General features: G+C 36.6%; 1 protein-coding gene across 3 annotated transcripts in view; it reads left to right on the forward strand.

The window, feature by feature from the left end:
* RICTOR (RPTOR independent companion of MTOR complex 2) overlaps nt 1-13,238 on the forward strand; it is a 137,472-nt gene that overhangs the window by 75,287 nt on the left and 48,947 nt on the right. For 2 of the 3 annotated variants that reach the window (XM_006063515.4, XM_025270572.3), the window contains exons 9-11: nt 1,432-1,601; nt 6,135-6,202; nt 12,849-12,916. In XM_006063515.4, the coding sequence (XP_006063577.2) occupies nt 1,432-1,601; nt 6,135-6,202; nt 12,849-12,916 (306 nt within the window). Of the gene's footprint in view, nt 1-1,431; nt 1,602-6,134; nt 6,203-12,848; nt 12,917-13,238 lie in introns of those variants that run through there. The other variant, XM_025270575.3, reaches the window with a different exon arrangement.

Consider the following 13,238-nt stretch of genomic DNA (forward strand, 5'->3'; position numbering starts at 1 on the left):
TAACAAAATTTAAAGGAACAGAAGAGCCAAGCCTTTAATTGAGAGTCTAAAAAGTACTGTGCGCAATACCTGTTGGTTTAAAGAGAAAGTCAGATATTTGATCAAGAAAATTTTTAAAAATCATGAAGATTTGACTACCTATCAATAAGTGGGATTCCTGGAAAGTCATATATTCAAGTTAACTTTTCATTAGAAGATACTTTTATAATTATGCAAAACATAATGAAAATAGTGAGTGAACCCAAGAAATAGAAAAGGAGGGAAAAAAGTCAATTTTAAGATAAGCAAGAGGAAAGCAATAATAATTTTCAGTCTTAGTGAACAAGATAATTTAATCTGTGTTAATTGGAGGAAGAAAATGATAGACACTATTGTTTTAGATACACAGATTGTTTGAAAAATGCAAAGGTCAGAGAAAGAAAAGGTTAATAGGATAAGGAAGAGAATGTAATATGAATTTTGAAAAGTATGAGATGAACTTTTTATATAATTCAAAATCTTATTGAAATGAATAGATTTTAATTTCCAGTTGACTCAAAGCAGAACACGTGATGGATCACAAACCATCGAAGTACTTGATGAATTAATTGCCTCCAAAAAAGACTCATTCACTTCTGTCTTAAAATATTGTTTCAAAGAACAAATAATTCTCATACACTGTAATCAAATTGATTGTAATTTGTAATTAATTTGTAATCAAATTAAAAATGTGTAAATTTAGCAATTTTTAAAATGAAAGTAACATTTTAAATATATAAACGCACACATACCTACATAAAGTGAAATAATTAAGATGCTACTATGAGAACATTTTTGAAAAATAATAAATGGAGGGGAAGAGTTTTTTTTTTTCACATGTATTTAAAAAATCTTAAGCTAGGTTATTAAAGAAAAAATGAAAAAGAGTCAATAGTTGCTTACCCTTACACATAGAAAACTTCAGAAAGCATGCTGGGATAATTGAATAAACATTTGAAAAAAATTGAGTTTATCATTATTAAACCAGAGTCTATTTCCTGAGAGATTTAAAACTGAAATGTTCACCATGAATTCAGTTAAAGCACACACGTGTGTGTGCGTGCATACAAAGAGAATGCCTGATCTTTGAAGTAAGGGAGGAATTTCTGAGCTTAAAATCTAAAGTTATTATTAGAAGTCAGCTAAAAGATTTGAAACAGATAAAGGGCTAATCTTTCCCCTATATAAAGAACTCCTGGCAGTTGACAGGAAAGAACTTTTCAGTAAAACATGGACAAAGGATATGAAAAAACAATTCAGAAGACACTAAGAAAAAAAAATTTTGTCCATGTTTTACTGAATACTATAAAGTTTTTTCAGTCAGAAAGCTCAGTTTTAAAATAAAATCCCAGATTTCTGATTATTTTTAATTATTCCCTATGTAATATGTTAAGTTTTTCTTCTTTATTTTAGCACTTCAGAATCCAGAGGTGGTTGCCCTTCGAGGTGGACTGAACACCATCTTGAAAAATGTGATTGATTGCCAGTTAAGTCGAATAAATGAGGCTCTCATTACTACAATTTTGCACCTTCTTAATCATCCAAAGACCCGACAGTATGTACGAGCTGATGTCGAATTAGAGGTAGGATCTTTAATATTCTCTTGTAATTTTAAAATATGACTTTAAATACATACTCTTACTTTGAAATTTTAAAGTTAATAGATGCAGCACAGCATTAATTATTAAACCTAAATTAACATAAGTTTGGCTTATTCCAGCAATATTTTATCACTCATTCAATTTGGTTTGAATTGAAAGAATTCTCAAGAATATTTCATCAACATGTGAAGTTTATTCATTTCTTTATTATCTGTGAAAACTTGACTGAGCAAATTTGAGCACAATTAAGGTTTCATAGACATTTACCTGGAGAAGGAAATGGCAATCCACTCCAGTGTTCTTGCCTGGAGAATCCCAGGGATGGTGGAGCCTGGTGGGCTGCTGTCTATGGGGTCGTACAGAGTCGGACATGACTGAGGCGACTTAGCAGCAGCAGCAGACATTTACCTGTTTATTTAAGAAGACAATTTCTTTTTAAGGACTGCAGTGTATTAATTGTGTGGGAATAGCTCCTGCTAATTATGTACTATTTATTTATTATACCATGCTAAAATTTTCTGAACTTGGGAGCACTTGTTGGCAACTAATGGCCATATACAATTGAAAAAAATAGAATAAATATCTTTTAAAAAACACACTGTTGTTTTTCTGTTTTTACTAATTCAGTGTTGTTTTTTCAGTTAGTCTAAAATAGTAAGGCTATTTTTCTATAATAAACTGTGTAGTAGAGTTTGGAATAAAATTATCACAAGTTGTGTTCTTTCTTTCTCTCCCCCTGTCATTTTTGGCCTTGTCTTGTAGCTTGTGGAATACTTAGTTCCCTGACCAGGGATTGAATCTGGGCCCTTGGCTGTAGAGTGCAGAGTCCTAACCTCTGAACCACCAGAGAATTCCCACAGACTATTCTTATAGTTTATTTGTGTGAATATATTCAATATTACATTGTTGTCCATTGCAGGTATTATTCAGAGTAAGCTTACTATGTTTGTATTTGGGTGTGAAATTATGCAAATTATGAAAGATTTATCGTTCCCTACTTTGCCTGTTTAGATCATTTTATGAAACTTTCTTAAATGTTATAGTTCTGGTTTTATTAGGGCTACTAGAAATATTTTGATATTATAAAATTGACATTAGCTTGTATCATTAACAAATTTCAATACAACTTTCTCCTTAATAAATGATTTTAAATACATTATTCATGGGAATCCAGTGGGAATGAGCTGGTATTTTTGATATTTCACAGTGTATTTTGCTTTAAGTGTTTTCTTTATCAAGTGGGGAAACTGCTTTTAAGATTCGAGAGATGATCACAATAAAGAAAGATGTGTATAGACCTGTTTTTTTTCTTTTACCTATATTATCGTACAGCAGATTAGCAGAGCCTTTGTGTATATGAAAAAACCCTCAAAGAATACGGTGGACTTTTTAAGTACACTACCATCTTGGCTTCTTTCTTGTTTTTTTTTACAAATGTTAGTGTTTTTTTTCTTTAACAAGATTCCCCTGGTGTAGCATAGTGATTGAGAGCATAGACTTCAGGCTTTACAGATCTGATTTTGATTTTTTTGTTCTATAACCTACTAGCTTTATGATGTGGGGCACATTATTAGCCTCTTTTGGATCCATTTTTCACTAGGTAAAATAAAATTCATGGTTTTTACTTTAATTATTGTGAAGAATAAATACTATAATAATAATGGTAATAGTAATAACAACTAGCATTCTTGTAAAGCTTATAATAAGTTAGGTAATATTTCCAAGTGTTTTACATATATTCATTCTAATCTACATAAATGTTTTAGTTAGCACTTGACACATAATTAATATTCAGTAAATACTGATTGCCTTGGATATTAAATCATTATCATTCAGTTCAGTTCAGTTCAGTTGCTCAGTCGTGTCCAACTCTTTGTGACCCCTTGAATTGCAGCACACCAGGCCTCCCTGTCCATCACCAACTCCCGGAGTTCACCCAAACTCATGTGCATCGAGTCGGTGATGCCATCCAGCCATCTCATCCTCTGTTGTCCCCTTCTCCTCCTGCCCCCAATTCCTCCCAGCATCAGGGTCTTTTCCAATGAGTCAACTCTTCGCATGAGGTGGCCAAAGTATTATCTTCTACTTTATCGTTATCTTCATCCTAGAGTTAAGAGAATCTTGTCCCCATTTTTATTAATTATATTTTTATAAATTTTCACTCTAATTTGATAACTTTTTCCTATTCTTAACATGTTCCAAATTCTGAAGCAATTCTGGATGAGTACTTAAAGATTTAAGTTCAAAACTTATGAAGTATGTAGAAAAAATACCCAGTCTCTCACTGCTGAAGAGAAAAAAAAGTTTGCTAAAATCTCTATTTATAGTTTTGGAGGTCCATTCTTTAGAAAAAGGAAAACCCAAGGTACACTCAAATCGTAACAAAATTGCAGTGGTGGCTCGGTTTAACTCGGTGATTAGAGTAAGCTGATCACTCCCTTTAATTGACCTGACTACAGAGGAAAGGGTGAACCGTCTCTAATGAAGATAACATCGCTTGGAACCTTTAATCAAATCTGCAGTGTCCATCATTCAGTCAAAAATTTGACTATGTAAATGAAAAAGGATACATGTAAAAAGTTATGACTGTGTAATTGAAAACTCAAAAGTAATTCCATAGACTCATATCCACAGGTGATTCAGATACTGCAGCCAGAGGGACAAGATTTTAAAACACCCATGACTAACTTATTAAGAAAAATGGAGAAAAAGAAGAAAATAGATAAAATAATGGAAAATTTTACCATCTAATTGGAATATGAAAAATAAATCAAATGGAGCTAGTATCAAAAAATACAATACCTGAAATTCTGAACTAGATGAAATTAAAAACTCATTTTGGACAAGAAGGTGTCATTAGTAAACTGAAAGAGAAGTCAAAAATCAAAGCATTTGCAGGTGGGTAATAGGAAGAAAATGAACAGAACAAAAGGGATAAAACATAATTGTTGTCTTTGGAAAAGAGAGAGAGAATGAGCAGAAGCAAATATCCAAAGAAACTGTGTTCAAAACTTTGTTTTTAAAACTGGTGAAACTTCATAAAGCTCAGAAAACTCAAGATACTATAAAGAAAACAACTCATAGGCACATCATGGTAAGATTGTTGAAAACCAAGATAACTAAAAATCTTAAAATCAGCTTGAGAAAAAAAGACTACTTTCAAAGGAACAAATCTGACAGCCGATTTCCCAACAGAAATAGTAGAACCAGAAGACAGTAGAATGGCATCTTTAGAGTGCAAAAGGAAATAATGCCACCTCCCCAGAGAAAATGTCTTTCAAAAACAAAGGTAAAATAAAGATTTTTTAGACTAACATAAAAAGACCCAAGGAAATCTAAAGAAACACTATTCTTTCTTGGATTCCTTGCCTTTATGTCATGAAGACTGTAATGCAGCCTATAATGAGGCACACATGAGAAGGAACTCAGCCTTGTTGATAACAATTTGCATGTTGTGAGTGAACCATCTTGAAGTGGATTCTACAGCTTTAGTCAAGCCTTGAGATGACTGTAGCCCTGACCAATATTTTCACTGTGATGTTATGATGGACCCTGAGTCATAACTGCACAGCTAAACTCTTCTAGAGTCCTAACTCACAGAAGCTATGTGAGATAATAAACATTTATTGTTATTTAAAAAATGAGACAGACACAGAGGAAGGTTAAAGGGACTCCTTGCTGCTTCTGCTGCGTCACTTCAGTCGTGTCCGACTCTGTGCAACCCCATAGACGGCAGCCCACCAGGCTCCGCCGTCCCTGGGATTCTCCAGGTGAGAACACTGGAGTGGGTTGCCATTTCCTTCTCCAATAAGGGGCTCCTTAGAACGAAAATGATCTGAGACAAGGAAATGCAAGAAAGAATGAAGGGTGGCATAAAAAGGTACACATGTGACTAAATATAAAAGACTACTCATTGCCAAAAGCAGTATTTGTAATGTCTTAAGTATTTTAAAATTCAGACCACAATATAGTCACTGCAGAGCAGGGGGGTTAGGTAAATGCATTATAGTAGTTTAAGTTCTGAAATACATGAGTTTATTAACAAGATTGCTAAATACAAAGGACAATACACAAAAATAACTTGGATTTCTTTATACTAGCAACAAAAAGAATGGAATTTATAAAATAAAGACATTTAAATAATGTTCAGAAATAAGCAACACTAACTCATAGTGTTAGAAATCTGTGTAGTCATCTTGGGGGGAGAAGAAGGAGGCTTTGATGATGCTAGTTACAGTGAGTGTGTTTAGTTTGAGAAAAATCTGTCAAACTTCACATTCGTGATTTGTGCACTGTTTAATAGGTACAATACCTGTCAATTTAAAAGTTCAAAAACTGTACATTAAAAGAAATCATTCAAATATATTCCTTGATGATGAGTTTGAAGAAATAAGCTCTTCAAATAAGCTCTAGTTGGGATTATTAGAGATACAGAGAAGTTGGATGAATTTTAGCTTGTTAAAGGAAGAGTGCATTTTATAAGGACTCTTTTTTCTTGCTTTTTCCTTTTATTAGCGAATTTTAGCACCCTATACCGATTTTCACTACAGACATAGTCCAGATACAGCTGAAGGACAGCTAAAGTGAGTACCATGTGTGTTGCTGTTTAAAATTTTTAGATTTGCCTGATTTTGCATGTCAAGCCAGAGCAAAATGAGTTTAAGTAAATTTACTGTTTCATGGAGTTACATTGTAGTTCTCTTGTAATTAACTATGGCTTAAAAAAATTAAAAGTAAGCTTTTGGGAAATTTAAAGACTTGGAATTAGTGTCTTATTTTAATAATCTAAGGTAGGTGGCAGTAGAAATCTAGACCTTTAATCATTTCTCTGTTGTACATTTGTTGTTGTTCAGACACTAAGTCATGTCTGACTCTTTGCGACTCCATGGACTGCAGCATGCCAGGCTTTCCTGTCCTTCACTGTCTCCCGAAGTTTGCTCAAGCTCATCATGTCCATTGAGTTGGTGATGCTACCCAACCATCTCATGCTCTGTTGCCCCCTTCTCCTCCTGCCCTCAGTCTTTCCCAGCATCAGGGACTTTTTCAATGAGTCTGCTCTGCGCATCAGGTGACTATAATATTGGAACATCAGCTTCAGCATCAGTCCTTCCAATGAATATTCAGGATTGATTTCCTTTAGGATTGACTGGTTTGATGTTGCTGCCCAAGGGACTCTCAAGAGTCTTCTTCAGCACCATTGTACATATTTTTAGCATAATTACATTGAAATGCTAAAAGAATCAAATAATAATGAGTAGAATGAAGAGCTGCCTTAAATTGAGTATGCAGAAAGATAAGCCATGTAGAATTTTGAGAGTAAGGTTAATAGGGAAATAAAAGGAGATAAAGATTATTTTCCAGAAATGAAGTAGGATGATTTTTCAGAGTCTTTTGGGAGAGAAAAGCACGTGTTCGCTAGGAATGCTGGAATAATTATATTTAAATTGATTTAGAGGTCAAATAATACACTATCTGTGGAGTTTTGCCAGTGACACCGTTCCAATAAATATGCTTTCAGGTGTAGCATAGTAGGTTTGTTGAATTGCATATATACATGTTTTTTTAATTCCTCCACTAAGTTTGGGAACATTGTAAATGGGCATATTTTTGTTGTTTTTCATTTTTCTCCAGAATTAAAAATAGCGGTTTCATATCTTGAAATACCTCCATCACTGTGGATGCATTGCATGCTAACTAACATCATTTCCTGAGCTAAGAAATTAAGAATAGTTGTTCTCTAGTTAAGACTTCTCAGATTTTATTTTTGCTAAGTTATGAATTGAGATTCTTCAGCCCCTTCCTTTCTTGGCTCCCTGTGACACTTGGGCATTCTCCTTACTGATGAAGAATGTATCCATTTTCTATTGCAGCATGACAAACCATTATAAATATAATGGTTTAAAATAGCATTAGTTTATTAGTTCACAATTCAGTAGGTTAGAGGTCTGGCATGGTTCTTATCTGGAGGTTTTAGTGAAGAATCCATTTATCTCTAAGGTCACTCAGATTATTGGCAGAATTCATTTCTTGCTCTTGTACAACTGAAGTTCCTGTTTTCTTGATGTCAACTGGGGCCTTCTCTCAGCTTCTAAAGGCCACCTTCTTGTCTTGGCACATGGCACTCCATCTTCAAACACAACAGAAATTCCTTGAATCTTTGTGCTTTGAATCTCTCCCTGACTTCCTCTTCTCCCTCCAGCTAGAGAAAGCTCTCCAGATCAAACCTACCAGATGATCTGCATATCTTAAGGTCTGTTGGGCTGTATGATATAAACATAATCACAGTCATGGCAGTGACACCATATTCATAGGGATCCAGGGATTAAGACCTGCAGTCTTGAGAAGAAAGGGGCATTTAGAGAAGAAAGGTAGGCATTGCCTACCAGGATAAGTAAGAAATGAACCAGGGTACTTAGAGGTGTGGTTGGGTGGGAAGTATATTCCACCAAAATCCTATCTTTCCTGTTTGGTTCAATACTTTTCTTTCCTTAAGTTTCTGGAGTATGGGCAGTTTCTGTAGCATGGGTACATTATGGCTAGGGCATAAGGAAATGGATGGATTGGTTTTGTTTTGTTTTTCAATAAAGCTACCAATTTATTGAATAGGTTAGAGAATGGGTTACCAGGCAGTCAATACAAGTGTGTCACAAACATTTTTAAGATAAGGAGCACCAAAAGTTTAGTCACACAGTTATCTAATTCTCATTTCTTTTACCACCCCATGTCCCCATTTTAGCTTCTGTTACAGTCTCATGTTGATTAGTACAGCAGAGCTCAGTGTGGTTGGTCTGTATGTGGGGGGATATTTTTAACTATTTTGTTCCACTTTTATAAACTGCTTGCTTACCATTCTTTAATTTGATTTTCTTTCATTGTTCTCTATTCTTTATGTTTTTGTTTTTTCCCTTACCAACTCTCTAGATTTTTGTATTCTCAAATTGTTAAGAACTTTATTAGAAAAGTGAAAAATATGGCACAGAAAAGAAATGGGCTGTTGACAGGGTAGAGATGGTTGAGGTAACATAAAAGTGCATGATTGCTAATTAAGTAAAACTGGCCATGTGCCATACATGAACAGTATTTAACAATGTAAATAGTTCTATTGGTTAATTGATTATCATAAACTATTACATAGAAAGACACAAGTGAGATGATTGGACACCAATTATAAAAGAAGAAAGGAGCTGGTAGTAGGCCCCAGCTGACGAGAACCAAAACCTCAGTTATACAACAGCAAGAGAGTGGATTCTGCCAACAGCCTGAATGAACTTAGAAGTAAATGAGTCAGATCAGATCAGTCGCTCAGTCGTGTCCGACTCTTTGCGACCCCATGAATCTCAGCACGCCAGGCCTCCTTGTCCATCACCAACTCCCAGAGTTCACTCAGACTCACATCCGTTGCGTCAGTGATGCCATCCAGCCATCTCATCCTCTGGCGTCCCCTTCTCCTCCTGTCCCCAATCCCTCCCAGCATCAGAGTCTTTTCCAATGAGTCAACTCTTCTCATGAGGTGGCCAAAGTACTGGAGTTTCAGCTTTAGCATCATTCCTTCCAAAGAAATCCCAGGACTGATCTCCTTCAGAATGGACTGGTTGGATCTCCTTGCAGTCCAAGGGACTCTCAAGAGTCTTCTCCAACACCACAGTTCAAAAGCATCAATTCTTCGGCGCTCAGCCTTCTTCACAGTCCAACTCTCACATCCATACATGACCACTGGAAAAACCATAGCCTTGACTAGATGGACCTTTGTTGGCAAAGTAATGTCTCTGCTTTTGAATATGCTATCTAGGTTGGTCATAACCTTCCTTCCAAGGAGCAAGCGTCTTTTAATTTCATGGCTGCAGTCACCATCTGTAGTGATTTTGGAGCCCAGAAAAATAAAGTCTGACACCGTTTCCACTGTTTCCCCATCTATTTCCCATGAAGTGATGGGACCTGATGCCATGATCTTTGTTTTCTGAATGTTGAGCTTTAAGCAAACTCTTTCACTCTCCACTTTCACTTTCATCACCAGGCTTTTTAGTTCCTCTTCACTTTCTGCCATAAGGGTAGTGTCATCTGCATATCTGAGGTTATTGGTATTTCTCCCAGCAATCTTGATTCCAGCTTGTGTTTCTTCCAGCACAGCATTTCTCATGATGTACTCTGCATAGAAGTTAAATAAACAGGGTGACAATATACAGCCTTGACAAACTCCTTTTCCTATTTGGAACCAGTCTGCTGTTCCATGTCCAGTTCTAACTGTTGCTTCCTGACCTGCATACAAATTTCTCAAGAGGCAGATCAGGTCGTCTGGTATTCCCATCTCTTTCAGGCTTGTCCACAGTTTATTGTGATCCACACAGTCAAAGGCTTTCGCATACTCAACAAAGCAGAAATAGATGTTTTTCTGGAACTCTCTTGCTTTTTCCATGATCCAGCGGATGTTGGCAATTTGACCTCTGGTTCCTCTGCCTTTTCTAAAACCAGCTTGAACATCAGGAAGTTCACGGTTCACATATTGCTGAAGCCTGGCTTGGAGAATTTTGAGCATTACTTTACTAGCGTGTGAGATGAGTGCAATTGTGTGGTAGTTTGAGCATTCTTTGGCATTGCATTTCTTTGAGATTGGAATGAAAACTGACCTTTTCCAGTCCTGTGGCCACTGCTGAGTTTTCCAAATTTGCTGGCATATTGAGTGCAGCACTTTCACAGCATCGTCTTTCAGGATTTGGAATAGCTCAACTGGAATTCCATCACCTCCACCAGCTTTGTAGTGATGCTTTCTAAAGCCCACTTGACTTCACATTCCAGGATGTCTGGCTCTAGGTCAGTGATCACACCATCGTGATTATCTGGGTCGTGAAGATCTTTTTTGTACACTTCTTCTGTGTAGTCTTGCCATCTCTTCTTAATATCTTGTGCTTCTGTTAGGTCCATACCATTTCTGTCCTTTATCGAGCCCATCTTTGCATGAAATGTTCCCTTGGTATCTCTAATTTTCTTGAAGAGATCCCTAGTCTTTCCCATTCTGTTGTTTTCCTCTATTTCTTTGCATTGATTGCTGAAGAAGGCTTTCTTACCTCTTCTTGCTATTCTTTGGAACTCTGCATTCAGATGCTTTTATCTTTCCTTTTCTCCTTTGCTTTTTGCTTCTCTTCTTTTCACAGCTATTTGTAAGGCCTCCCCAGACAGCCATTTTGCTTTTTTGCATTTCTTTTCCATGGAAATGGTCTTGATCCCTGTTTCCTGTACAATGTCATGAACCTCATTCCATAGTTCATCAGGCACTGTATCTATCAGATCTAGGCCCTGAAATCTATTTCTCACTTCCACTGTATAAACATAAGGGATTTGATTTAGGTCATACCTGAATGTTCTAGTGGTTTTCCCTGCTTTCTTCTATTTAAGTCTGAATTTGGCAATAAGGAGTTCATGGTCTGAGCCACAGTCAGCTCCTGGTCTTGTTTTTTCTGACTGTATAGAGCTTCTCCATCTTTGGCTGCAAAGAATATAATCAGTCTGATTTCAGTGTTGACCATCTGGTGATGTCCATGTATAGAGTCTTCTCTTGTGTTGTGGAAGAGGGTGTTTGTTATGACCAGTGCATTTTCTTGGCAAAACTCTGCCCTGCTGCATTGCGTATTCCAAGGCCAAATTTGCCTGTTACCCCAGGTGTTTCTTGACTTCCTACTTTTGCATTCCAGTCACCTATAATGAAAAGGACATCTTTTTGGGGTGTTAGTTCTAAAAGGTCTAGTAGGTCTTCATAGAACCGTTCAACTTCGGATCGGATTCTTCAGCGTTACTGTTTGGGGCATAGACTTGGATTACTGTGATATTGAATGGTTTGCCTTGGAAACAAACAGAGATTATTCTGTCGTTTTTGAGATTGCATCCAAGTACTGCATTTCGGACTCTTTTGTTAACCATGATGGCTACTCCATTTCTTCTGAGGGATTCCTGCCCGCAGTAGTAGATATAATGGTCATCTGAGTTAAATTCACCCATTCCAGTCCATTTCAGTTCCCTGATTCCTAAAATGTTGACTTTCACTCTTGTCATCTCTTGTTTGACCACTTCCAATTTGCCTTGATTCATGGACCTGGCATTCCAGGTTCCTATGCAATATTGCTCTTTACAGCATCGGACCTTGCTTCTATCACCAGTCACATCCACAGCTGGGTATTGTTTTTGCTTTGGCTCCATCCCTTCATTCTTTCTGGAGTTATTTCTCCACGGATCTCCAGTAGCATATTGGGCACCTACTGACCTGGGGAGTTTCTCTTTCAGTATCCTATCATTTTGCCTTTTCATACTGTTCATGGGGTTCTCAAGGCAAGAATACTGAAGTGGTTTGCCATTCCCTTCTCCAGTGGACCACATTCTGTCAAATCTCTCCACCATGACCCGCCTGTCTTGGGTTGCCCCACGGGCATGGCTTAGTTTCATTGAGTTAGACAAGGCTGTGGTCCTAGTGTAATTAGATTGACTAGTTTTCTGTGAGTATGGTTTCAGTGTTTTTGCCCTCTGATGCCCTCTTGCAACACCTACCGTCTTACTTGGGTTTCTCTTACCTTGGGTGTGGGGTATCTCTTCACGGCTGCTCCAGCAAAGCGCAGCCATTGCTCCTTACCTTGGAGGAGGAGTATCTCCTCACCGCCGCCCTTCCTGACCTTCAATGTGGGGTAGCTCCTCTAGGCCCTCCTGCGCCCACGCAGCCAATAATACCTAATTATTTAATAATATTAGTGAATATACAGCTTGTTGAGCTTGCTTGGTAGAGTAAGTAGAATAAGCTTGCTCAGATAAGTTTGGGACAAGACTCTTGAAGTAAAGAGAACACATGTAGTAACAGAGGTTTATGTGGTAATTTTCTTTGCTAAAGGGCAGTCTTTTGACAGAGATGCTTCTTAAGCAGGCTGGTGGTGTTGCCAGTGCTTACAGGTGTTAGTGAGCTATCTAAGAATAGTTTTCAGAAAGAGCAGGAAAAGTAGAACTCAGAAAAGCAGAATTTATAATTTGTTTTAAAACGTGAATTTCACATGTGGGAAGGCGTGATCAGTACATAATTGAGTAATTTGCTTTGAGGTAGATCTTATCTTTATTTTTTTTAATTATTTTTAATTTCCTATGTAATACTTAAATATTAAGTAGTGATAGCTGTTACTCTGATATAGTAATAGGGCAAAACTTACTTTTTATTTAAACATTTAATTTGTTTGACTCTACCCCCACCCCATCCAACAGAGAAGACAGAGAAGCAAGGTTTCTAGCCAGTAAAATGGGAATCATAGCAACATTCCGGTCATGGGCAGGTAAGTTCCTCTGTGTTAACTTTGTAACATATAAGACAAACTTGACTATTTTTTCAAATGTTAACTTATTGTAGCATCTCATTTATATGTTAGCATGGTCTTTTTTTATGTGTTATCATTAGAACCAAGAGGGGTTTAATACACAGTATTAAAATTGACCATTTGTAAGTCAACATGCTGATGATAACCTAGGCATTTAAATAAAAAATTTGAACATCATCTGTACCAAAAAAGATTTTAAGAATGTTAGTTGAATACATAGCTAAAGTTTCTTACCTTAAAGTATAATGTAGAATGTTGTAAATACCTAATAAGCAAGATT

Source organism: Bubalus bubalis, chromosome 19 (assembly GCF_019923935.1).
Source record: "Bubalus bubalis isolate 160015118507 breed Murrah chromosome 19, NDDB_SH_1, whole genome shotgun sequence".
In the NCBI taxonomy this organism is placed as follows: domain Eukaryota; kingdom Metazoa; phylum Chordata; class Mammalia; order Artiodactyla; family Bovidae; genus Bubalus; species Bubalus bubalis.